Source organism: Erythrolamprus reginae, chromosome 1 (genome assembly GCF_031021105.1).
Source record: "Erythrolamprus reginae isolate rEryReg1 chromosome 1, rEryReg1.hap1, whole genome shotgun sequence".
Taxonomy (NCBI): domain Eukaryota; kingdom Metazoa; phylum Chordata; class Lepidosauria; order Squamata; family Dipsadidae; genus Erythrolamprus; species Erythrolamprus reginae.
The window spans coordinates 70706787-70730749 of NC_091950.1; the positions used below are offsets into that span (position 1 = coordinate 70706787).

Consider the following 23963-nt stretch of genomic DNA (forward strand, 5'->3'; position numbering starts at 1 on the left):
GGACTCGGGGCAGCTTACAATATATATACTAGTTATACCAGTAATGATGATGACTGCTTCACCCATTCATCTGTTTTCAATTATCTGTTTTAATAAATGCATCTCCAATGCTGTTTCTGCCCCACTACTGAAGAAATATATGCATTTTTTTTTCTTCATAAGCCTTACAGATTTTTTCTCTACTTGCTTTCCCCATGTTTGTATTTTTATGATTTGAATCTTCTTCTTCAATCCTAAATAATAGTAAGTTCACTTCCCACCTTAGATATATTGCTTTTTCTTCAACCACAGTTAAGCTGGGAAAGGGTATAAAGCCGGTTACCTCTAAAAATCCAACACTACGTAAGAAGGAACAGCACCCTCTAGTGGCCAGAAAACGGAGACTGTTAAGAGAACTGGCTAGAGTCAATCAAGTCGGAGCAATTCTAAAAAGGCAGAAAGCAGACAAAGATGCCCAACCCCAAAGTCAAATTTCACATAAAGGCATAAGTATACCAATATAATAATTTTGAGCCAGTTTTTAAAATAAGACAGTGCTCTTTAATTATTCCACCTTTAAGTCATTTTTGTCATTATTTCCGCAAGGAAATAAATACATTTGAAATAAATAAATTCCTTCCTTCTTAAAGCTGCCGGATTACGGGCTGCTTGGATAATGTGTGAACACCAGTCCTGTGTCCAAGCATCTCATTCTGTTCACTGCCTTTCCTCTGAGCTTGGGATCTGTGCCTATTTACTCTGTATGATAACTACAGATGGGCAACCATATTAGGAGGATGTTTTCCTATTGCTTTGCTGTTTTTATTTTTCCATCTGCTCCCTTATACTCTTTCCTCCTCCTAACCTCTTCTCAAACATCAGCATCCATCTAACAAAAGATATAAGCATATGCTCTGCAGAGCTGAGTACAAACAGAAAATGTTAACTTTCTACTGCAGGCAAGCCATTTCTGAATTTCAGGTGCAACCTGTTTCATCAGTGACATTAGGTAAAAATCTAATTTCATTTCTTCATACCTCTGACAGCTTCTACAATAGTTTGCTTTCTTTCTCCTGTCAATTTTTATTACCAATGTCTTTCCAGCATGGAAACTTTATTATTCTTTGACATTTTCCCCAAAGTCTGTGTGCATTTTATTATAACATTATCTTGTGATGTTGTCAGAGTCTTAAATGCAGTGTACCTTAACTTCTCTGCATATATCATCTAGTTGAAACTTGGTCTATTTTCACCATGTGTAAAGAACAATAGCTAGCAAAGTAAGAGAATATCTCAATGATATTTGATAGATTTTTTTAAAAAAAGAAAAATTAGATAAAATTCTTTGGATCCAGACACTTATATTAAAATCACTTTTGAGACTTTGTGTGTGACAGAGAATGAATATAAAATTTCAGCAAAGAAACAAAAGAAAGCTGGAAAAGCAATTCCTATTGGGCTGAGCAATGGTCTAGATTTGATTTCCAAAACATATTTTACTTTTTCTGAACTAGCACCTTTCATTAATGTTTGTATGTTGCTCTGAATGCGGGATACCTTAAAACAGTCATATCTTTCCCACACAATATACAGTTGCTTTAAAATATGCAAACTGACATTATAGGTCTATTATCATGAGCTCCAAAGTACTTTATGAGATTGCGCCTGAAACCTTGCACTAATAAGTCCTAACAAACAATTCCAATTCTGTGCATGAACTCAGCCTGTTGAATCAAAGCATGTGGATTTCTATGGATTCACTGACAAAGAAAGAATACAAACTAAAAAATTTCATCATGAAAGTTATTTGTGGCATTAATTCAAACAGTTCATGGTAATGATTATGTATAATATGTGATATATATATCTATATCATATATATCTATATCTATATCTATATCTATCTATCTATCTATCTATCTATCTATCTATCTATCTATCTATCTATCTATCTGTATGTATCAAATGTTTTTAGCTGAAATTTTAAAATTAAGGGAGACTAGGATGGTACCATTTCGGCCTTGTTCAATATACCAGGGTGATCCGTGCCCTGTTTTTTTAACATCCTAAGGAACCCAAAAGATAAAATCCGACTAGAACACCAAGGAATCTATGAAATCCCATGCAAAACATGTGCAGCCACATACATTGGACAAACCAATCGAAGAGTGAGCCAATGCATTGCAGAACATGAGAATGCAGTTAAAAAAGAAGAAAAGACTTCCTCCCTTGTCCAGCACATTAAAAAAACAGGGCACGAAATTGACTTTGAAAAAACTAAATTACTTTCCAAAACAGAAAATTTATACAGAAGAATTACCAGAGAAGCCATAGAGATTGAGAAACGCCCCCTATGCATAAATAAAAGGGATGATACGTCCCGCCTACCAGAGATTTGGAAACCAGCCTTAAACAAAAAAAACATATCAGAATAATCACCATATCAATCTTCCAAGTAAGTGTGATTCCACCAACCAATCAAATCACTAAAACATAGTCACCCAATCTATTTGCTACATTCAAACCAAATCTCCACCCCCAACACTATATATAAGGAAGAAATGGCAGTTACAAACATTTCATATTTACAGCAACACGAAGCTTATAACTTCAGCCTGATGATGGTGAATGTGATTTCACTGAAACGTCGCATAGACACTCAAAATATTACACGGGGCAAAACCCGAACTCAGAACAATCTACATATATATATATATATATGTGTGTGTGTGTGTGTTTGTGTGTGCAGATTGTTCTAAGTTCGGGTTTTGCCCCGTGTAATATTTTGAGTGTCTATGCGACGTTTCGGTGAAATCGCACTCACCATCATCAGGCTGAAGTTATAAGCTTCGTGCTGCTGTAAATATATACAGTAGTCCCTCGCTATACCGCGCTTCACCTACTGCGGCTTCACTTCATTGTGGGTTTTCAAGAAATATTAATGAGAAAAATCATTTGCGGATCTTCGCTGGTTCGCGGGTTTCTGAGGAAGTCGATCGGCAGATTTAAACAGCCCGCCGAACTCGATCGGCAGGTTTTTCAAAAAATATATATCTAAAATTGTAAATACTGTATTTAAATACTGTATCTAAAATAAATACTGTGTGGGAAGGGTTTATAAACACTTAAAACAATGAAAACTTACCAAATACTTAAATAAGTACTATCAGTCGATAAATTCCCCATCGCGGATTTCACCTATCGCGGCCAGGTCTGGAACGTAACACCAGTGATAGGTGAGGGACTACTGTATCACATGTTTTTGCATCCGACAGAAAAAACATACATATATAATTGTTCTGAGTTCGGATTTTACCCCATGTAATATTTTGAGTGTCTATGCGACGTTTCAGTGAAATCACATTCACCAACGAAGCTAACAACTTCAGCCTGATGATGGTGAATGTGATTTCACTGAAAGGTCGCGTAGACACTCAAAATATTACACTCAAAATATTACCCGAACTCAGAACAATCTACATACATATACCCGGGAAAATCTATGAAAACATTTATATATATATATATATATATATTCCCCTAATTATTTATATATATATGTATGTATGTATGTATGTGTGTGTGTGTGTGTGTGTATATATATATATATATATATATATATATATATATATATATATATATATATATATATTTTCCCCAAGTTATACAGTGACTAACCTATCTTTATTGGTGTCACTTAAAACACCCTGAAAATCCAGTTGATTTTTTCCAACTGAATAATCTTTTTTTTATTGACCTCCACTTTCCCACCATCCTTAAACAGCTGGTTTTTCATTAATCAAAAATCATATTCCTCCATCTATCAAAATGAGGGTCAAGTCTCCCATAGGGGGGATTATAAGAGTATCTCCAACAAAGATGTGTGGGGGCAACCTCACTCTGAATGAGCTAAAACAATAAATGAGTATTTGAACTGCTGGCTGGAAAGGTAGCGACCGTGGTAATGATTATTTCCCTTGTTTGTACAGGACCTTCCAACAAAACAAATAATGTTTTTGTGATTGGATTGACATGGTGTTAACAATGCATTTAATGCCAAAATCAGTATGAATACAGGTAAAGCTCCCACTAATACCTGCACCAGGATGTTAAAGCCACCTATTTTCTAAGCAACTTTAAACAACCTCATATTAAAAAAAGAAAAAGCTACGCCAGCCCTCCTTTAGTAAATATATCAAATGGGCCCCGTGTTATATAGCAACCAAGTGAAATGCAAGAGCCATATTGCCATCTGTTCAGTGCTTGGCTACAGTACCTGCCGCCTTTTCTGCGATCTTGGCTTCTGCTGCACTCTCTTGTAGCTCTAAGTCCAGTTTTAGTGTCTTCAATTCCTTGTCTTTTTCAGACAGGTTATCCTGAAGCTGGATTGAACAAATATATTGTAAAACATAAATACAAATGTAAAATATAAAAGTACATGGACACATCTTAATTTACAATATATACATATATAGAGATATAGATATATGAGAAAAGGGGTTAAAACTTGTTCCTTATGGGAAACAAGAAAAAAAAAGAAATTTCCATTTTCCCAGAAAACCAATAATTACAGGGGGGGTTTTGCTCAACATCGCTCATTTTGAAAGAATATTTTGTGATAGTCTGCTGAAAAACTAGTTCTTCCAAGTTGAATGGGATGGCGTCTAATACTGCAGTCATAAACGACTGAGTAGGATTTATGAAATTGGAGTAATGCTCATAGAAACATAGAAGTCTGACGGCAGAAAAAGACCTCATGGTCCATCTAGTCTGCCCTTATACTATTTTCTGTATTTTATCTTAGGATGGATATATGTTTATCCCAGGCATGTTTAAATTCAGTTACTGTGGATTTATCTACCACGTCTGCTGGAAGTTTGTTCCAAGGATCTACTACTCTTTCAGTAAAATAATATTTTCTCATGTTGCTTTTGATCTTTCCCCCAACTAACTTCAGATTGTGTCTCCTTGTTCTTGTGTTCACTTTCCTATTAAAAACACTTCCCTCCTGGACCTTATCTAACCCTTTAACATATTTAAATGTCCCCCCCTTTTCCTTCTGTCCTCCAGACTATACAGATTGAGTTCATAAGTCTTTCCTGATACGTTTTATGCTTAAGACCTTCCACCATTCTTGTAGCCCGTCTTTGGACCCGTTCAATTTTGTCAATATCTTTTTGTAGGTGAGGTCTCCAGAACTGAACACAGTATTCCAAATGTGGTCTCACCAGCACTCTATATAGCGGGATCATAATCTCCCTCTTCCTGCTTGTTATACCTCTAGCTATGCAGCCAAGCATTCTACTTGCTTTCCCTACCGCCTCATTTTATACTGCTCATTTTATAACTGAATGAATTCTCTATTGTGGAGTAGTAAGTTCAGAAAAACCATTCGGGGGCTGAAGAGATGGAAGCTAAAAAGAACCACCTTGATAACTGGGCTTTTTCACTCATCTTTTCCCACCAACAATGTTGGTGTCATATCATAAGTTGCCTCAGAAATTCAGACTTTTGAGAAGCCACAGCCGAAGGTCTATGTATCATGTCTTTTTTTACAAAATAATACTGCTGAATCACTGCTATTAAAATTAATAAGCTTAATCTAATGGTTTCAATGGCTTTCTATTCCACCAGACGTGTTGGGACTGCATTTCCCAGCATTCATGTTCAGTATCCCTCCTAAGGACTGTGTTGGTTTTGAATCATGAGGTTTGTAGTCCCATGGTCACTGAAGACCATTACATAGAGAAGTCTGGTCTAAAATAAGAAAGAGTTATAAGCAAAACTGATTAAATGATTTCATAATAAATAAATGCTTAATTTATGTAATAACAAAATTAAATCTGATTTTTCAGCATTGGAACCACAACCATGATTTTCACCCAATTTCTCCAATATTTTTGTTCTTGTTCTCAGGAAACATTCAGGATTTTTCCTATTTCAGGAGATTCTATTGTATTTTACAATGAGACCTTGATAAGACATTTTGATAAGTTCTGCTATTGTATTTGAAAAAGAATACATTGCAAATCTTCATTTTATGAAGAAAATAGATAGAAACATAGAAGACTGATGGCAGAAAAAGACCTCATGGTCCATCTAGTCTGCCCTTATACTATTTCCTGTATTTTATCTTACAATGGATATATGTTTATCCCAGGCATGTTTAAATTCAGTTACTGTGGATTTACCAACCACGTCTGCTGGAAGTTTGTTCCAAGGATCTACTACTCTTTCAGTGAAATAATATTTTCTCACATTGCTTTTGATCTTTCCTCCAACTAACTTCAGATTGTGTCCCCTTGTTCTTGTGTTCACTTTCCTATTAAAAACACTTCCCTCCTGAACCTTATTTAACCCTTTAAGGTTCAGGAGGGAAGTGTTTTTAATAGGAAAGTGAACACAAGAACAAGGGGACAAAATCTGAAGTTAGTTGGGGGAAAGATCAAAAGCAACGTGAGAAAATATAATTTCACTGAAAGAGTAGTAGATCCTTGGAACAAACTTCCAGATTCCTTTGGTATATCAATCTTCATTTACACCAGTGGTTCTTAACCTTTTCTTTGCATGGACCCCCTTTTAAATAGCTTTTGTGGACACAGACCCCCAAGACTTAATCCAAGATTTAAATCATAACATTTCTTCAAGTGTTCACCTACTCCCTGAGATGACATCACACGCCCCTGGGATACATGAAACACAGGTTAAAAACCACTGATTTGTACGATGGTTTAAGTAATGAATTCCCTTTCAAGAGTTTGCTCAGACTGACTGCATTGCAGTTTAAATATAAAATTCAGCATTGTACAATGGATCTCCTTCCCATCAATGGAGATTAAACAGATCAATACATAATTTCTAAGCTGTCTTTATCTACAATTAAAATTATTCTGAATGTTTAATTATACCACAGCACACCCTGAACAATTTCTATTTTCTCAAATTTCTGTTAAGTCAGAAACACTTGGAAAAAAGATCAAGATCACAGTCATAAGCCCTGCACTAGAACGGATTCATTTACAGAAAATTAACACATCAAGGAAACAAAAGTAATATCCTAAAATCAACAGACCATGAATTATATCATAAATAATCATTCTTCAACAACAACAAATCCTGAACAATGTCAATTAGAATGAAGAATACAGATATCTGTGACTAGATTAATAGGTTGTACCTTTTTATTGTTTGCCCTTAGAACATCCAATTCATTTAAAAGAAATGCAATATTCTTTTCTTTATCTAAGTTAGCAGTCACAGAGTTGACTTTTTCTTCTTCTTTTTCAGCAGAAGTACTGCAGAAAGAAAGGAAAAATGATAAATTCAAAACGATCATCCAATCACTCACAAATGGGCCAAATTCAGGGTAGAGTCATCACTAGAAACATAGAAACATAGAAGACTGACGGCAGAAAAAGACCTCCTGGTCCATCTAGTCTGCCCTTATACTATTTCCTGTATTTTATCTTACAATGGATATATGTTCATCCCAGGCATGTTTAAATTCAGTTACTGTGGATTTACCAACCACGTCTGCTGGAAGTTTGTTCCAAGGATCTACTACTCTTTCAGTGAAATAATATTTTCTCACGTTGCTTTTGATCTTTCCCCCAACTAACTTCAGATTGTGTCCCCTTGTTCTTGTGTTCACTTTCCTATTAAAAACACTTTCCTCCTGAACCTTATTTAACCCTTTAACATATTTCGATCATGTCCTTCTTTCCTCCAGACTATACAGATTGAGTTCATTAAGTCTTTCCTGATACGTTTTATGCTTAAGACCTTCCACCATTACTAGAGCATAGAACACATGGTTTATAATCTAAAGTGAGTCCAGGTTCGTTTATTGACATCTGTCATGAAACGACAGACATCTGTGTTGGATTTTGAAACAGTGTATGTCAGATATTGCCACAAGGTCACATGGTTATCACTGCACCTTAAGATTTGTGTTATGTTTAAAACAGTAAAATGCAAATTGACCTACTTCAATTCTATTTCTTAGAAAGCTCAGTAAAAAGTTTTTTTAAAAAAAACACACCATATCACTTGCTACAGCTATTGAGAGGATGAAATAGAAATAAAAAAGGGATAAACCTGAAAGGCCTTAAGGAAAAGTTAGAATATGCAATATATGATATGAAAATAAAAACCACAGAATTGTTCACGCTCAAGGCCTGGCAGGTATGCTAGGGAACCAGGAAGTAGACAAATGCATTTACTGTGGATTTTCCCAAGGCATTCATAAACAACATATATGTAACAAGTTACAATTTCGTTGCTAACTGTTGTAATAACTTACTAGAAACTGAGCATGTTTGCTTGTAAATGAAAGAAATGTGATACCGCCTAATGTTATCTGAATAGACTTCACTTAGAATTGTATTTTATTTTATTCTTCTTCCTCTTAGCTTCCTCTAAATGAACTCTGGAAGATGGTGTTGTCAAAGATATAGCCCTTGACTCCGATTCAAGATAGTAACATCAGGGGCGTGCCTATTTTTTTTTTTAAAAAAACAACCAATATTACTATATCGTTCTGCCACAATGACATATCCGGGCCGACCTCGACTCCAATTGTAAAACAGAGTCGACTGACAACGAGTCAGTCGAGGTGACTGGGGCACGTACTTGTCCACCTGTCTGGGAAGAGTTTGATCTGGTGACACCTGATGAAGTGGACAAGGCCATTGGAGCTGTGAGTTCCGCCACCTGTTTACTGGATCCGTGTCCCTCCTGGCTGGTTTCGGCCAGCAGGGAGGTGACGCGGAGCTGGGCCCAGGAGATTACCAACGCTTCCTTGGGGAGGGGAGTTTTTCCATCACTCTATAAAGAAGCGCTCGTGCGCCCCCTCCTCAAGAAGCCCTCCCTGGACCCAGCTGTGCTTAACAACTATCGTCCAGTCTCCAACCTTCCCTTTATGGGGAAAGTTGTCGAGAAGGTGGTGGCGCTCCAGCTCCAGCGGTCCTTGGAAGAAGCCGATTATCTAGGTCCCCAGCAGTCGGGTTTCAGGCCCGGTTACAGCACGGAAACCGCTTTGGTCGCATTGATGGATGATCTCTGGCGGGCCCGGGACAGGGGTTTATCCTCTGTCCTGGTGCTCCTTGACCTCTCAGCGGCTTTCGATACCATCGACCATGGTATCCTTCTGCACCGGCTGGAGGGGTTGGGGGTGGGAGGCACTGTTCTCCTACCTCTCTGGCTAGTCGCAGTCGGTGTTAGTGGGGGGTCAGAGGTCGACTCCTAGGTCTCTCCCTTGTGGGGTGCCTCAGGGGTCGGTCCTCTCCCCCCTGCTATTCAATATCTACATGAAACCGCTGGGCGAGATCATCCAAGGACATGGGGTGAGGTATCATCAATATGCGGATGATACCCAGCTTTACATCTCCACCCCATGCCCAGTCAACGAAGCGGTGGAAGTGATGTGCCGGTGCCTGGAGGCTGTTGGTGCCTGGATGGGTGTCAACAGACTCAAGCTCAACCCGGATAAGACGGAGTGGCTGTGGGTTTTGCCTCCCAAGGACAATCCCATCTGTCCGTCCATTACCCTGGGGGGGGAATTATTGACCCCCTCAGAGAGGGTCCGCAACTTGGGCGTCCTCCTCGATCCACAGCTCACATTAGAAAAACATCTCTCAGCTGTGGCGAGGGGGGCGCTTGCCCAGGTTCGCCTGGTGCACCAGTTGCGGCCCTATCTGGACCGGGACTCATTGCTCAGTCACTCATGCCCTCATCACCTCAAGGTTCGACTACTGTAATGCTCTCTACATGGGGCTACCTTTGAAAAGTGTTCGGAAACTTCAGATCGTGTAGAATGCAGCTGCGAGAGCAGTCATGGGCTTACCTAGGTATGCCCATGTTTCACCATCACTCCGCAGTCTGCATTGGTTGCCGATCAGTTTCCGGTCACAATTCAAAGTGTTGGTTATGACCTTTAAAGCCCTTCATGGCATTGGACCAGAATATCTCCGAGACCGCCTCCTGCCGCACGAATCCCAGCGACCGATCAGGTCCCACAGAGTGGGCCTTCTCCGGGTCCCGTCAACTAAACAATGTCGGTTGGCGGGCCCCAGGGAAAGAGCCTTCTCTGTGGCGGCACCGGCCCTCTGGAACCAACTCCCCCCGGAGATTAGAACTGCCCCTACTCTTCCTGCCTTCCGTAAACTCCTTAAAACCCACCTTTGCCGTCAGGCATGGGGGAACTGAAACATCTTCCCCTGGGCATGTTTAATTTATATATGGTATGCTTGTGTGTATGTCTGTTAGTATATGGGGTCTTTTAAATCTTTTAATTTTAAATTTGTTAGATTATTTATGATTTGTTTCCACGTGTTGTGAGCCGCCCTGAGTCTTCGGAGAGGGGCGGCATACAAATCTAAGTAATAAATAAATAAATAAATAAATAATTTTCTTTGATTTCACTATTCAACAGTAGGCAATGACTGTAGTCATTAAAAACCAGGTAGATGTTTCTTAAGGTGCTAAGTCTTTCCTTTTTCTTTTCTGCTTTTCTTTTCTTGATTGTTGGTAACCTAGTCCAGGGGTAGGCAAAGTTAGCTCTTCTATGACATGCGGACTTCAACTCCCAGAATCCCTGAGCTAGCATGATTGGCTCAGGAATTTTGGAAGTTGAAGTCCACCAGTCGTAGAAGAGCCAACTTTGCCTACCTCTGGCCTAGACCATATCCAGTAAGAGGCACACCCAAGCAGGCAAACTCATATAAAGGAAAGTTTGAAACCACTAAAGTAAGTTGCCTCATCAGACAAAGCACCTAAGCATGGTTGATAGAGGTGCCCAGTAACAGGATCAAAGAGTAGATTACATTTCCTGTATAGCAGAGGTCTCCAACCTTGACAACTTTAAGACTTGTGGACTTCAACTCCCAGAATCCCTCAACCAGCAAAGCTGGCTGAGGAATTCTGGGAGTTGAAGTCCAACAAGTCTTAAAGTTTCCAAGGTTGGAGACCTCTGCTGTATAGTACCAAGAAAAATTCATGGATGCTGTCAAGCGCAATTCAGTGATGTCTTTATATTTACCTTTTGGTAAAAAACTTTTCTGGGTTGCTGAAACAGGTCAACTACACCAATTTATTCGCTGGTTAATGGGAGGTTTGTGACTAATCTGAGCTCATCTTGGCAGCCATTTGGTGGTAAGCAAAGCAACACAAGGCTACCATTTCAAAGATGCTCTTCAACCTCCCTAAAAGATTGACTACGTCTTTATTAACATAAAATACGAACATAATTGAAAAAGTATAAGTTTCAGTGCATATATTTTTAAGCTACAATATTATCACTTTAAAAAAAGCTACTGTATTTTTCGGACTATAAGACACACCAGTGTGTAAGACGCACCAAGGTCTCAAAGAGGTAAGTAAGAAAAAAGCATTTCTCCTCCTCGGCCTCTAGGGTACTCTGCAAGTCTCCCAAACCCTTTGCGTGCCCCATTTTTTTGCAAAAACGGACTCATTTTTTGCAAAACATGGGGTACACAGAGGGTTTGGGAAGCTGGCAAAGTGCTTCTGGGGACTGAAGGAAGGCAAAAACATGCAAAGAACGGTCTTCCCCCCAATCCCCAGGATCATTCTGCAGGTCTCGCAAATCCTCTGTGCACCCTATTTTTGCAATAAATGGCCCATTTTTTGCAAAAATGAGACACAGGGGCAGGGCTTCAGAAGGGTTCTATCTGGTGTATAAGACACACCGACATTTCCATCCACTTTTAGGGGACAAAAAGGTGTGTCTTATACTCAGAAAAATACAGTAATTACTGTTTCAAGTTTACTGGCATCCTACTTTTATTACATCAATTTGATTGTACCTATCTGACTAACAATATGTTAAGACATTATACACCCAATTAATACTACAAAACCATATATTGTGCAAAGTTTCCCATCAGAGATGTTTGGGTGTTAAATTTTGAAGAATTATGAAGCATTGTAGATGTTAGTTCTCAAAAAGAAACTGATATATCCACAACTGTGAAACTGCTCTGTTTCTACCTTCTTAAGCGTTTGGGGTTTTTTTAATGTTGAGAGAAAAGATAAAAAAGTAATGTAAAAAACATAGAAGATATTGTGTTCAATCTAGAATGAAAGCTTACCTTATCCTTTCATCATTGTCAGGCACAGCAATATTTTTTAAATGCAAAGTCTTAGCATAGTCTGTTTGAATAGCATTTAAGTTGGTTATGGGTTGATCTGAAGAGTTGACTAGTTCTTTGTTTGTCCAAATGGCTGACTGTCTTCTAGGCCGCAACCTTACTGGAGAACTTGGAAAATTCAGGCAACCAGAAAAAGAGGCATCCTTCTTTTGTTCAGAATTCTGCTCCATATTAAAGGTTCCTATTTGGAAGATAGCAACGTATTATTTTTAATTAAAGATAATACAACAACAATTAAGTACAAAATACAACCTATACCAGTGATGGCAAATCTTTTTTCCCTTGGGTTCCGAAAGCATGTGCGCACACACTATTGCGCCTGCACGAGTGCCCGTAGTACAATTCAATGCCTGGGGAGGGTGAAAATTGCCCCGGAGGCCCTCTGAAGGCCAGAAACGGCCTGTTTCCCAACCTCTGGTGGGCCCAGTTGGCCCATTTTTTCACCCTCCCTGTGTTGTGGTTAACTCTGGCCCAACTGCTGCCCCAAGGAATGTGGAGGTGGAGGTGGGGGAAACATCCACATGCCACAGGCCTCTTTTGCTCCCGACAGAGTCTGCCAGCGAAGTATCCTCTGACGAAGGAAGTAGGGGGTGTGATGGAAGAGGGGGGCTTGGCTGACAGCCCAGGAGGAGATCAATCTTCCTTATCTTCCTTATCTTCTTTGGATTCAGAGGAGGAATGTATGACTGACCCACGCATGCGTAGAGTTATGCATAGGAGAGAACAACTTAAGAAATATTACAGGAGATAAGAGAGGCCACCTGTGTTTGCGTGAGGCTCCAGTAATTAGAGCTGCTGATAAAAGAGCAACGTGCTAGTTTGGCCATTGTGGATTATCTGATTGTAGTTTCGTCAAGACCGTGGATTGTTGTTTCCTCTTTGTATTCAAGACTGCATGTGGAATTCCTGGACTCTGGATTATACTTTATTGTGAGTGTTTATCACTGTTTGGAGAACATTAGTGGACTCAATTTCCCAGTTACTGGGTTAGAAACTGGTTTGCATTTAAACTGTGCATTGTTTGTACAAGAAATCCCTTTGAAGTTTAAAAGGGAGTTTTTTCTTCTCTTCTGTTGATAAAGATTTGCATTGATTTGCATTCAATAGTGTGTGTGTGTCTGCTTGGACTAATTACCCTGTAATTACGGGCGGTTGGCACAGAACACACTGAAGCCTGGGGAGGGCAAAAATGCTCACCCAGATCCTCCATGCGAGCCGAAAATAAGCTGGCGCACATGCACATACATGCTGGAGCTGAGCTAAGACAATGGCTCACGGGCCAGCAAATATGGCGCTATACAATGCCTCTGATTAAAAAATAAAAAGTATAAGCAAGATCATTTTAATAATTTAATTTAATTTATTTGCATGCCGACCCTCTCTATAGACTCGGAGCGGCTCACAACAAAATAACACAGTATAACAAATCTAATATTAAAAAACATTTAAAACTCCAACATTAAAACCATGCAACACAATCATTCCATGCATAAACTATATATGCCTGGAGGTTTCTTAGTTCTTTAATTTTTTTTAAAAAAAGTAATTCTGATTCAGAAGAAAAATCCTGCATCTATGCAACCAAACTGCAGAGAAAAGGAACTTTAGAAGAGTCTTTCCCAAACAATTCCCATAATCCACTAATAAATTTGGGCATCTTGATAGAGATTGTGTGAAATGTGGTTTGACCAGAATCTGGTTGTGAATGCCCGTTTTAGCAGCCATGTGCCAAAGCTAATTCGTGTTCAGCTTCTGGTCAACTGCACTCTCTTTTCTTTTCACACATCTTATTACAAAACACACATATTCAGACTTTTAGCCTGCCGACTTTTATTTCCATTTCCTAAGGGAAGAACTTTGCATGTTTCCCTTCAATTTTATTCAGTTATTTTCATCCCATGTCTCTGACCTATAAGATAGCTTTTAATGTCTCTTCCCTCTTTTAGGTTATGAGATACCATGACCCATTTTGTATTATCAGCAGATTTAAATATGGGAAATATTTAAATTCCCTTGTTTCTTTTCCAGGGTTTAGAACAATTCCACGCTATCTTTTACATGAAGTACATTCTGACATACCGAAATAATCAGAATTTCTTGCACTTTTTTCTTCTGGTTAAACATACCAATACATCCAACCATTTCTATTATTAACCATGCAGTGTCCTTCTGGATCTCTTGTCATTTTGATTGCTCTCCATTGATCAGTTTATCAATGCGCTTCCTAAAAGGTGGAACTAGATGCAATAATCTTACACTGATTGAATCAGAATAGAAAATAATGTAATTTCCTTAACCTTGGTACTTTGTTTTTCTAATTAAAAAAAACTAGGATGCTTTTTTTGGCAGATGCCGCACCCTATTGGCTCATGTGCATCATATGATTCACCAAAATATTCAGATTCCAATCACGGTGTTGATTGTTCAGTGTGTTCCTCTTTACATTCATCTTTTTGGTTTTTTCCTACTGAAATGTATGTCTGCATATCTCTGTGAAAATTCATCTTGATGGGATTTGCCCCATATCCCATCTTTCCAAGAAGTTGTTGAATCTTGACACTGTCCTCAAAGTACTAGCCATTAATTTGTGGCCCTATTTCACATCGTGCCAGGATATATCGAGTAATAACCCCCCCCCCCCAAAAAAAAAAGAATATAGACACCTAGGAGAAATCTGCTGAGGATCTGCTTTGCTTTTGTTACCTGTTTATGCCTGGTGCTTTGTTTTAATTGTTTTAATTCCATTGCATTGGAATTAAATCTGAACTCCAAATACGAACTGCATAATCAAATTATCACAGATAATCCCCACTCGGTTAAAGACCTCGGTATACTAACAACCAGTGTTCCCTCTAATTTTTTTAGGGGGTGGGCGGAAAAGTATAGTGTCTGAGTGGCAGTCCCTTCAGGACTGGGCGGCACAGAAATAATAAACAAACAAACAAACAAACAAACAAACAAACAAAAAACCCACCCTGTTTTGCCTCAGAGAATTTCAAAATAAAATACTGTACTGTGTGTCTATAACAGTGAGCTCATAATAGGGCAACTCTATCAATATCAAAATGCCACTTAAATAGTTGAGCTAGTTTCAAACTAGATTTTGATTTTCTTTCTCTCTTCCTTACTCCCATTCTTTTCCTTCCTCTCTTTTTTCTATCTGTTTCTCTCTCTTCCTCTCTTCCTCTCTCTCTCCTTCCCTCTCACTCTTTCCTTCTCGGCTTCTGGGCAGGTTTGGAAAACTCTGAGTTGATGATGATTTTTAAGTGAGCGATTGCTCACTGCTCAGCTTAGAGGGAACTATGCTAACAACAAAAGATTTAAGTGCCAAAGCCCACTGCAACAACATAGCCAAGAAGGCTTCAAGAGTTGTAAACCTAATCCTACGTAGCTTCTGCTCTAGCAATCTCACACTACTTACCAGAGCTTACAAAACTTTTGCCAGACCCATCCTCGAATAAAAGCTCATCCATTTGGAACCCATATTGCATCTCAGACATCAACACCCTTGAAAATGTCCAAAGATACTTCACCAGAAGAGCCCTTCACTCCTCCACTTGAAACAGAATACCCTACGAGACTAAACTTTCAATCCTGGGCTTAGAAAGCCTAGAACTAAGACGCCTTAAACAAGATCTAAGTATTGCCCACAAGATCATATGATGCAAGGTTTTGCCTGTTGGCGACTACTTCAGCTTCAACCACAACAACATAAGAGCGCACAACAGATTTAAATTTAATATTAACCGCTCCAAACTTGACTGTAAAAAATATGACTTCAGTAACCGAGTTGTTGAAGCGTGGAACTCATTACCAGACTCCATAGTGTCATTCCCAAACCCCCAACAATTTGCCCTTAGATTATCTATGGTTGGCCTATCCAGATTCCTAAGAGGTCAGTAAGGGGCGAGTACAAGTGCACTAGAGTGCCTTCCGTCCCCTGTCCTATTGTTCTCCTATACCTTTCTTCTATTCCTATATCTATTCTTCTATTCTTTCATTGATATGTTCTATTACTATATCTTCTTTTCTATTTTTTAGATATATTTTACTATCAGTATCTCCTCTATAACCTTCATCATGTATTTTACTGTGTGTGTGTGTGTGTGTATGTATGTATATATACACTGCTGTGCAGGCAATTGCTGAGCCATCAAACCACACCCAGCCACCAGTATTTATAGAAGGAAGGCAGCTTAGGTCTCGCTGTATTCGCCTCAGAACAAGGACAGAAACACCAGCCTGAAGATGATGAGTGGGACCTCATCGAAACGTCGCCAGAAATTTCCAAATCCTACACGGGAAGAAACCCGAATATACCAAGACCGTCATACCTGTACTCGTGAAAATCTACGAAATATATATATATATATCTCCACTAAAACCCTCATTGTGTATTGGACAAAATAAATAAATAAATGTCATTTTCAACCCTATATGTATTTGTATGTGTGTGTGTGAAGCATGTTTATGCTGATAATGAAAAGGAAGGGAAAGTAGTATAGATTTATTTCATAATCTTACCAGGATTTGAACCTGCAGTCTGCCTTGTAAGGCAGTGGCTTTAACCTCTAGACTAAAGGCTCTCCTCCTCTCAGTTTGTACCATGGAAGAGTTATTTATTTATTAGATTTCTATGCTGCCCTTCTTGAGTCGACTGTTTTTCCTGTTGAATCACCCAGGTATACTCAAATATGGGAGGAGTATACTGCTTCCTTTTTCACTCTCGGCCCCTTTAGGAGCCGTATCCAAGGCAGTTAAACTTTTTTTTTCATAGCTGACAAACTATAATCTATATGTGTAGCTTATTTTTGCTGATAATGAAAATATATCTGAAAAATATATATGGAAAATGAATACTATTAAATAATAAATACTGGTAATTTGATATCCTTTATATCTTTAACACACCTGGACATTTGACACTAATATTTTTAACCTACTTATATATTTTATGACAGTAGGGTTCCAATATCTAAGGCGCTGACACAAAGAAGAGGGTGTCAAAGCACCTGAAGGCAGGACAAGCACCTGAAGTTACTTCCAAAGCACCTGGGGGCAGGACAAGAAGCAACAGATGGAAACTAATTCAAGATAGAAGCAACCTAGAACTAAGGAGAATTTTTCTGACAGTTAGATTCCAATTAATAAGTGGAACTTGTGGGTGCTCCAACATTAAATATGGTTATGAAGAGATTGGACGACGATTTGTTTGAAATGGCATAGAGCAGTGATGGCGAATGTATGGCACGGGTGCCACAGGGGACACACGGAGTCATATCTGTGGTCACATGAGGCATTGCCCTATGTCAGCTCCAGCTGATTTTCATCTATCTATCTATCTATCTATCTATCTATCTATCTATCTATCTATCTATCTATCTATCTATCTATCTATCTATCTATCTATCTATTTGATTTTTATGCCGCTTTACAGAGCCAGCATTTTGTTCCCACAATCTGGGTCCTCATTTTTGGCCGTTTTTCGCTGTCTCCAGGCTTTCCTGAAATCTGAGGACAGCGAAAAATATTCCAATTCAGGAAACTTTCCTTACCCTGGGGAGAGCGAAAAACAGCCTAATGAACCTACTGGAAATCTGGATGCTTCAGTGAGACCTGTGTTCATGCGCAAGAGGCAACGTGGGGGTTGTGCACCTATGTGTGTGGGCTGTGGGTATGTGTGCACATGTGCAGGGGGGCATTGCATTATGAATGTGGGCAGTGATGGTAAACCTTTTTTCCCCCTCGGGTGCCAAAAGAGTGTGCGCCAGCTATCGTGCATGCGTGAGTGCCCACACCCATAATTCAATGCCTGTGGAGGGCAAAAACAGCTTCCCCCACCACCCGGATGTCGCGATAGTGAAAATGATTAAAGTCCGTTTGAACTTTAATTACCGTGGAGGAAGCTTTTTAGTCATTTGTTCAAAACAAGATTTCTTTTATTATAAAAGTAGAAAATAAAACATGTCTCGGTGGACAACATAACAAATAAGTCTTACATAATGGTGGATAGAAAGAATGGAGTTTTTAGGATGAAGAAGGAAGTAGTGTTAGATGTGGCAGGATATTACATCATAATAGGAGGAACTTAATAAAGCACACACAGTTAACTCTTTAATTACTAAATGTCTCTGGGGCTGGCAATATTCAGCGTGACACCGGAGGCCCTCTGAAGCTGGGAATGGCCTGTTTCCCAACTTCTGGTGGGTCCAATAGGCTCGTGTTTCGCCTTCCCCAGGCTCCAAAAGCTTCCCTGGACTTGGGGGAAAGTAAAAACACCCTCCCCCATCCTCCCAGAGGCTCTCTGGAAGCCAAAAGAGCCATCCCAGAATCTCTGTATGAGCCAAAAAATCAGCTGGCCGGCACACACATGCACATTGGAGGTGTGCTAGGGGCAACAGCTCATGTGCAAGAAGATATGGCTCCGCATGCTACCTGTGGCACCCGTGCCATAGATTCGCCATCACTGGGTGTGGGTATACATGGGCACACTATCGTGCACCTGCACACCCTTTTGTCACCAGAGACAAAAAAGGTTCTCCATCACTGATATAGTTTTCTTCATGAAGACCCCAAGGTCCCTCTCAACTGTTATTGTTATTATTGTAATAATAATAATAATAATAATAATAATAATAATAATAATATTCCCTTTCTACAGTATTGTGAACCCTAATATGAAGTCTTTAACTAGGTTCTCCCTATTAGTATAATATGAAAGATAACCAATATCTTTATGTCTTATCTTCAGCCTTGAGGAATATGGAACAGTAAGTAAGCTTCATAAATTATTTTTGATCTTGCACCTTTGGTAAGTTGATTTTCCAAGAATTATCTGAACAGTTAAAGTAAGGCACATCCAATTCGTACCTGTGGGCTGGTGTGACCCTGGACAGCTTGCAATTTGGCTCCATAAAGTTGTAATAAAAATATATACTATATGGTAGTTAGTTAGTTAGTTAGTTAGTTAGTTAGTTAGTTAGCTATTTATTTATTTATTTATTTATTGGATTTGTATGCCGCCCCTCTCTGTGAACTTTATATATATTAACTATATTATATATTTTATATATGGCCCAAGACAATTCTTCCTCACTCAATGAGGCTCAGGTAAACCAAAATGTTGGACACACCTGTGTTAAAGATTCTCTAATGATAGATACTATATATTTCTCCTTCCTAATGTTGTGTAATCTGGCTAGGAAACCATTATCAACTTTTTTTTTTCAGGTTTTATGAAATTAAACCCATGCTGTGACATAATCCATCAACCATGCAACTAAGACCATGGCCACAGAAACCAAATCTCTCCTGCTGATCCTGTTTGTGTAGCCAGTTATTCATTTGCAATAATCTTCTTTCTCTTTCCAGTCTTCTTTACCAATGGGAAGGATGGATGAGAGCAAAACTGAGTCTCATATTTTTAAGTTTCAGCCTTTCCAGAGTTTTAAAGTCCATAGATAGAGTTGCCGAAGCTGCTCTTTGTCCTAACATTTGGCCCCATGTGGATTAACAAGAAAAGATAATTGTAACTGGATTTGATAAGTCTTGGAAGTTGTTCCTCTACATTCTTAATCCTTGATCTTGTCAGACAGCACACTTCACAAACCAATGTGTCCATTCACACATAGTTATTTCAATGTTGTACAATAGTGAGTCATCTACCATGAGTCATCTCTCTCTCTGTTTCTTTCTTTCTTTCTTTCTTTTTTCCTTCCTTCATTCCTTCCTTTTGTAGGAAACAACATCTATCGCCTAAATCTCGCATCCTCTCTCTTTTTCTACTATGCTTTCTTTTGTTGTCCTGAATGTTCATAATCTGTTTCTTTCAGATGAAAACATGCTTTCACATTGCTTTCTTCTTGTTATCACTTTCATCTACTGGGTTTACTCTTTGTTTAATTCTTTTCTTTTTGGAGAGTTAACTCCTCTGCCAGCAAGCAGTTCCCCAGTAGTTCTTTCTCTTTATCATCTGTTGAAGGTAGACAGTCATCACACCAACATTTTAAATTTTATTCTTTTTTCTTAAAGCAGTACAACAAATTTTCATTTTCTGCACATATATGTATCCAGCTATGAATGCAAGCATGCTATTAAATATATAGGACATAACTGCAGAATTTTACCCATTCATAATTGACTTGTTTCTTATCAGGGTAAGGCTTTTATTTCTTCTTGTTTCTCAGGTTGGGCAGGTTTAGACTATCCACTTAGAAAAATGGTTAAAGACTTCTTTTTAACTCTATTGGAAACTCTTGTTTACATTCTCTGTTCACTAGCTCAATACGTTTGTTCCTGGAATGTGGCTTCCACATATTCCTCCCTACAGCCTCTGCTTACTCTGTAGGGAGCAGTCACTCAACCATCTACTAAAAGCAATCACCCACCTTTAGGGACACACCCCTCAGCCAGGATAATTGGCTACACCGTCCTTCACTTCCAAGGCCTATTATTTGCTCTCCCTGTTTTCTTCTTTGGGAAGATGCATTCTATATTTGGGCAGTTTTCATTTTACCTCACAATTCTAGAGAAACCGCGTTAGAAGCCAGCTCCATCTTTGTAAATTATAAGTCAAAGTGTTGTACACTAGAGCAGTGTTTCCCAACCTTGGCAACTTGAAGATATTTGGACTTCAACTCCCAGAATTCCCCAGCCAGCATGATATTCCTTAGTCTGTTTTTCTGAACCGTGAGCACATAATTAATATATATATATATTATTTTATGAGTAGCCCTATCATTTGTAGGAATACCAAATTTGGGCCAAACATAAATATAATGAGAACGAGATGGCAGGGATATATATACATATATAAATTCCTCAACTAATATAGTTTCTGAATTTTGTAACCTATGTAAGCATAAAAGGAGGCATTGCAGTCTTTACTCAGTTAGTCATAGCCAATTATAGAGTTTCTGTTTCAAGGTCACTGAGCCAGTGTTGTCTGAAGACATTTCCATAGTCATGTGGCCAACACGACATCACAGAGCAGTGTTACCTTCCCACCAAAGTTTTATCTATTTATCCATTTGCATTTTCATGCTTTCGAATTGCTAGATTGGCAGGAGAAGTAGTTCATCTCATTGCACAGTTGCTCAGGCCTTGAAGTCATGTCGACTTCCCAGCTGACAAGTATCTTAACTGCTGAGTTGCCATGCTGCCCGTATAGTATATGTACAAATTCTACCAACTATTAAAAGTACAATAGGCCATTATTTTTAATGTATGTTTACTTCACAGTCTTTTTTGCTGTAAAAGAAAAAAAAAAAGCCATTTGTAGACATAATTCTACAAGTCTCCGGAGAATCTCCAGAGAGGGGCGGCATACAAATCTAAATAATAATAATAATAATAATAATTATTATTATTATTATTATTATTATTATTATTATTTTTTATTGGGATCATAAGCCCGAAAAAGTGGTCGAAAAAGACCGTTGAACTTACTTGAACGGTCTTCTCGATGCACTGCAAGGAGAGTCCAAGATGGGTTATACTTCAGTCTGATTGGTAGGGACTGAGTTTTAATTTAAATAATTACTAGGCAGGCACCGCCTCCCCCCCTTAGCCCTCCAGTCTAAAGTAAGGCGAAGGAGCAGTAAAGCAAAAACCATTTATTAAACAATTGAACTTCCAAACACCAAACTGTAACTATATAACTCAACCCCCCCACAGTAACCCTGGTCCCAGAGTCGGGAGGGTTTGGACTCTCCTTGCAGTGCATCGAGAAGACCGTTCAGGTAAGTTCAACGGTCTTTCTCCAATGCACTTGCAAGGAGAGTCCAAGATGGGATATGCCCAAGTTGTGATCACAGGGAGGGACAAGACTGGACCAGGGGTTCCACATAGGAACAGACCCCCTGCAGCACCCTCCTCCCAAAAGCAGCTTCCTCCGAAGCAAAGGAGTCAATCCTATAATGCTTGATAAAAGTTGACGGAGCTGCCCACGTAGTTGCTCTACATATGTCCTCTAAAGAAGCCTGGGTTCTCCAGGCCGATGAAGCAGCCGCACTGCGAGTCGAATGTCTCGTTATCCCCGGTGGAATTGGAGATCCTTTGGTCCTATATGCCTCCGAAATACATTCCCTCAACCATCGGCTGATAGTTTGAGAAGACACCTTTGTGCCCATGGTCCTAGTGGAAAAAGACACGAATAGGGCTTCTGACGTCCTAACAGGTTGAGTCCTCCTAACATAAATTTTTAGGACTCGTCTCACGTCCAGTTTATGCCACCTTAATTCAGATGGGTGAGTTCCACGAGCACAGAAGTCCGGAAGTATGATATCCTGAGTCCTGTGAAAGGACGTGTTTACCTTGGGGATAAACGCCGGATCCAGTCTAAGAACTACTCTGTTTGGGTCAAAACGACAAAGGTCTGGTCTTGTTGACAAAGCGGCTATCTCAGAAACCCTCCTGGCTGAGGTGATTGCAACCAGGAAAGCGGTCTTAAGAGTCAGCAACCTTAACGAGATCTGGCGTATGGTTTCAAAGGGATGGCCTGTCAGCGTGTGCAACACCAAGGGAAGGTCCCAGGAAGGAAAACGATGAATCACTGGTGGCTTAAGATTGGTCGCTCCTTTCAGGAAATCCCTGATCCATGGATGTCTGGTAAGGGAACGGTAACTGTCTGTCGAAATAATGGTGGCCAGAGCGGCGACATGATGGCGTAGGGTATTAGGGGCAAGGCCCTTCTCTAGTCCTGCCTGCAGAAAGGTTAAGACCACGTGCGGTGACGCCGTCTGAGGATCTATCTCCCGTTGCTCACAGAATTTGTGGAAAGCAGCCCAAGTGGCCTGGTAGATTTGCCTTGTAGATGGTCTACGGGCAGCTTGTATGGTGTCGATGACCGTGTCAGGCAAAGCTTGGCATTTTAGATATTCCCGCTCAAGCGCCACATGGTTAGTTGCCACCACTGTGGCTCCGGGTGAGAGAAGGACCCCTGTGTTAGAGAGATCCGTTGGTCCGGTATTCTCCAACTGGGTGACATCGATAGCTGCACCAGGTCCGCGAACCAGATGCGACGGGGCCAAAACGGAGCTATCAGCATCACCTCTGCTCTCTCCTTCAGGATCTTCCGAATCACCCTGGGAAGGATGGACAGAGGCGGGAACGCATATAGAAGACCCCGAGGCCATCAAAGGGTTAGGGCATCCACTCCTTCCGCGCCCGGGTGTGGATAACGAGCGAAGAAACGAGGAAGTTGGGTGTTTAGGTTGGTTGCAAACAAGTCTATCACCGGCTCCCCGAATCTCCTCACTGCCTCCTGAAAAATCTCGGGGTCCAGTCGCCATTCACCCGGGTCGAGTGTCTGGCGGCTGAGCCAGTCCGCCCACACATTCTCCACTCCCAAGATATGTTCCGCTGATAGCGAGGCCAGATTCGCCTCTGCCCATCTGAGGAGTGATGTCGATTCCTTCATTAACCTCCTTGACCGTGTTCCCCCCTGTCGGTTGATGTGAGAACGCGTGGAGACGTTGTCGGTCAGGATGCGTACATGATGACCCCGTACTAGATGAGCAAGTCTGTGGAGGGCCAATGAAACAGCCTTCAGTTCTAGGAAATTTATATTGATCTCTTGCAGGTCCTGAGGATCCCAGAGTCCCTGAACCATGTGTGAAGAGAGGTGTGCTCCCCACCCTATCAAACTGGTGTCCGTTGTTATTGTAATAAGGTCCTTGTCCAGGAATAAGGAGCCCTTGGTCAGTGAAGGGGACCTCCACCATTGTAGAGAGTTGCGTACCCTGGTACTGAGCGGGACTCTCCTGTGAGAGTGACTGGTCTTTTGTCTCTGATATGGCAGCAGGAACCATTGGAGTG

At 40.0% G+C, this 23963-nt stretch overlaps 1 protein-coding gene across 3 annotated transcripts in view; it reads right to left on the reverse strand.

The window, feature by feature from the left end:
- MIPOL1 (mirror-image polydactyly 1) overlaps nucleotides 1–23963 on the reverse strand; it is a 249340-nt gene that overhangs the window by 157156 nt on the left and 68221 nt on the right. For all 3 annotated transcript variants that reach the window (XM_070755348.1, XM_070755340.1, XM_070755357.1), the window contains 3 exons: nucleotides 12087–12327; nucleotides 7157–7274; nucleotides 4256–4361 (listed from right to left, as the gene is read on the reverse strand). In XM_070755348.1, coding sequence (XP_070611449.1) covers nucleotides 4256–4361; nucleotides 7157–7274; nucleotides 12087–12316 — 454 coding nt within the window. In that variant the 5' untranslated portion in view covers nucleotides 12317–12327. The remainder of the gene's footprint in view (nucleotides 1–4255; nucleotides 4362–7156; nucleotides 7275–12086; nucleotides 12328–23963) is intronic.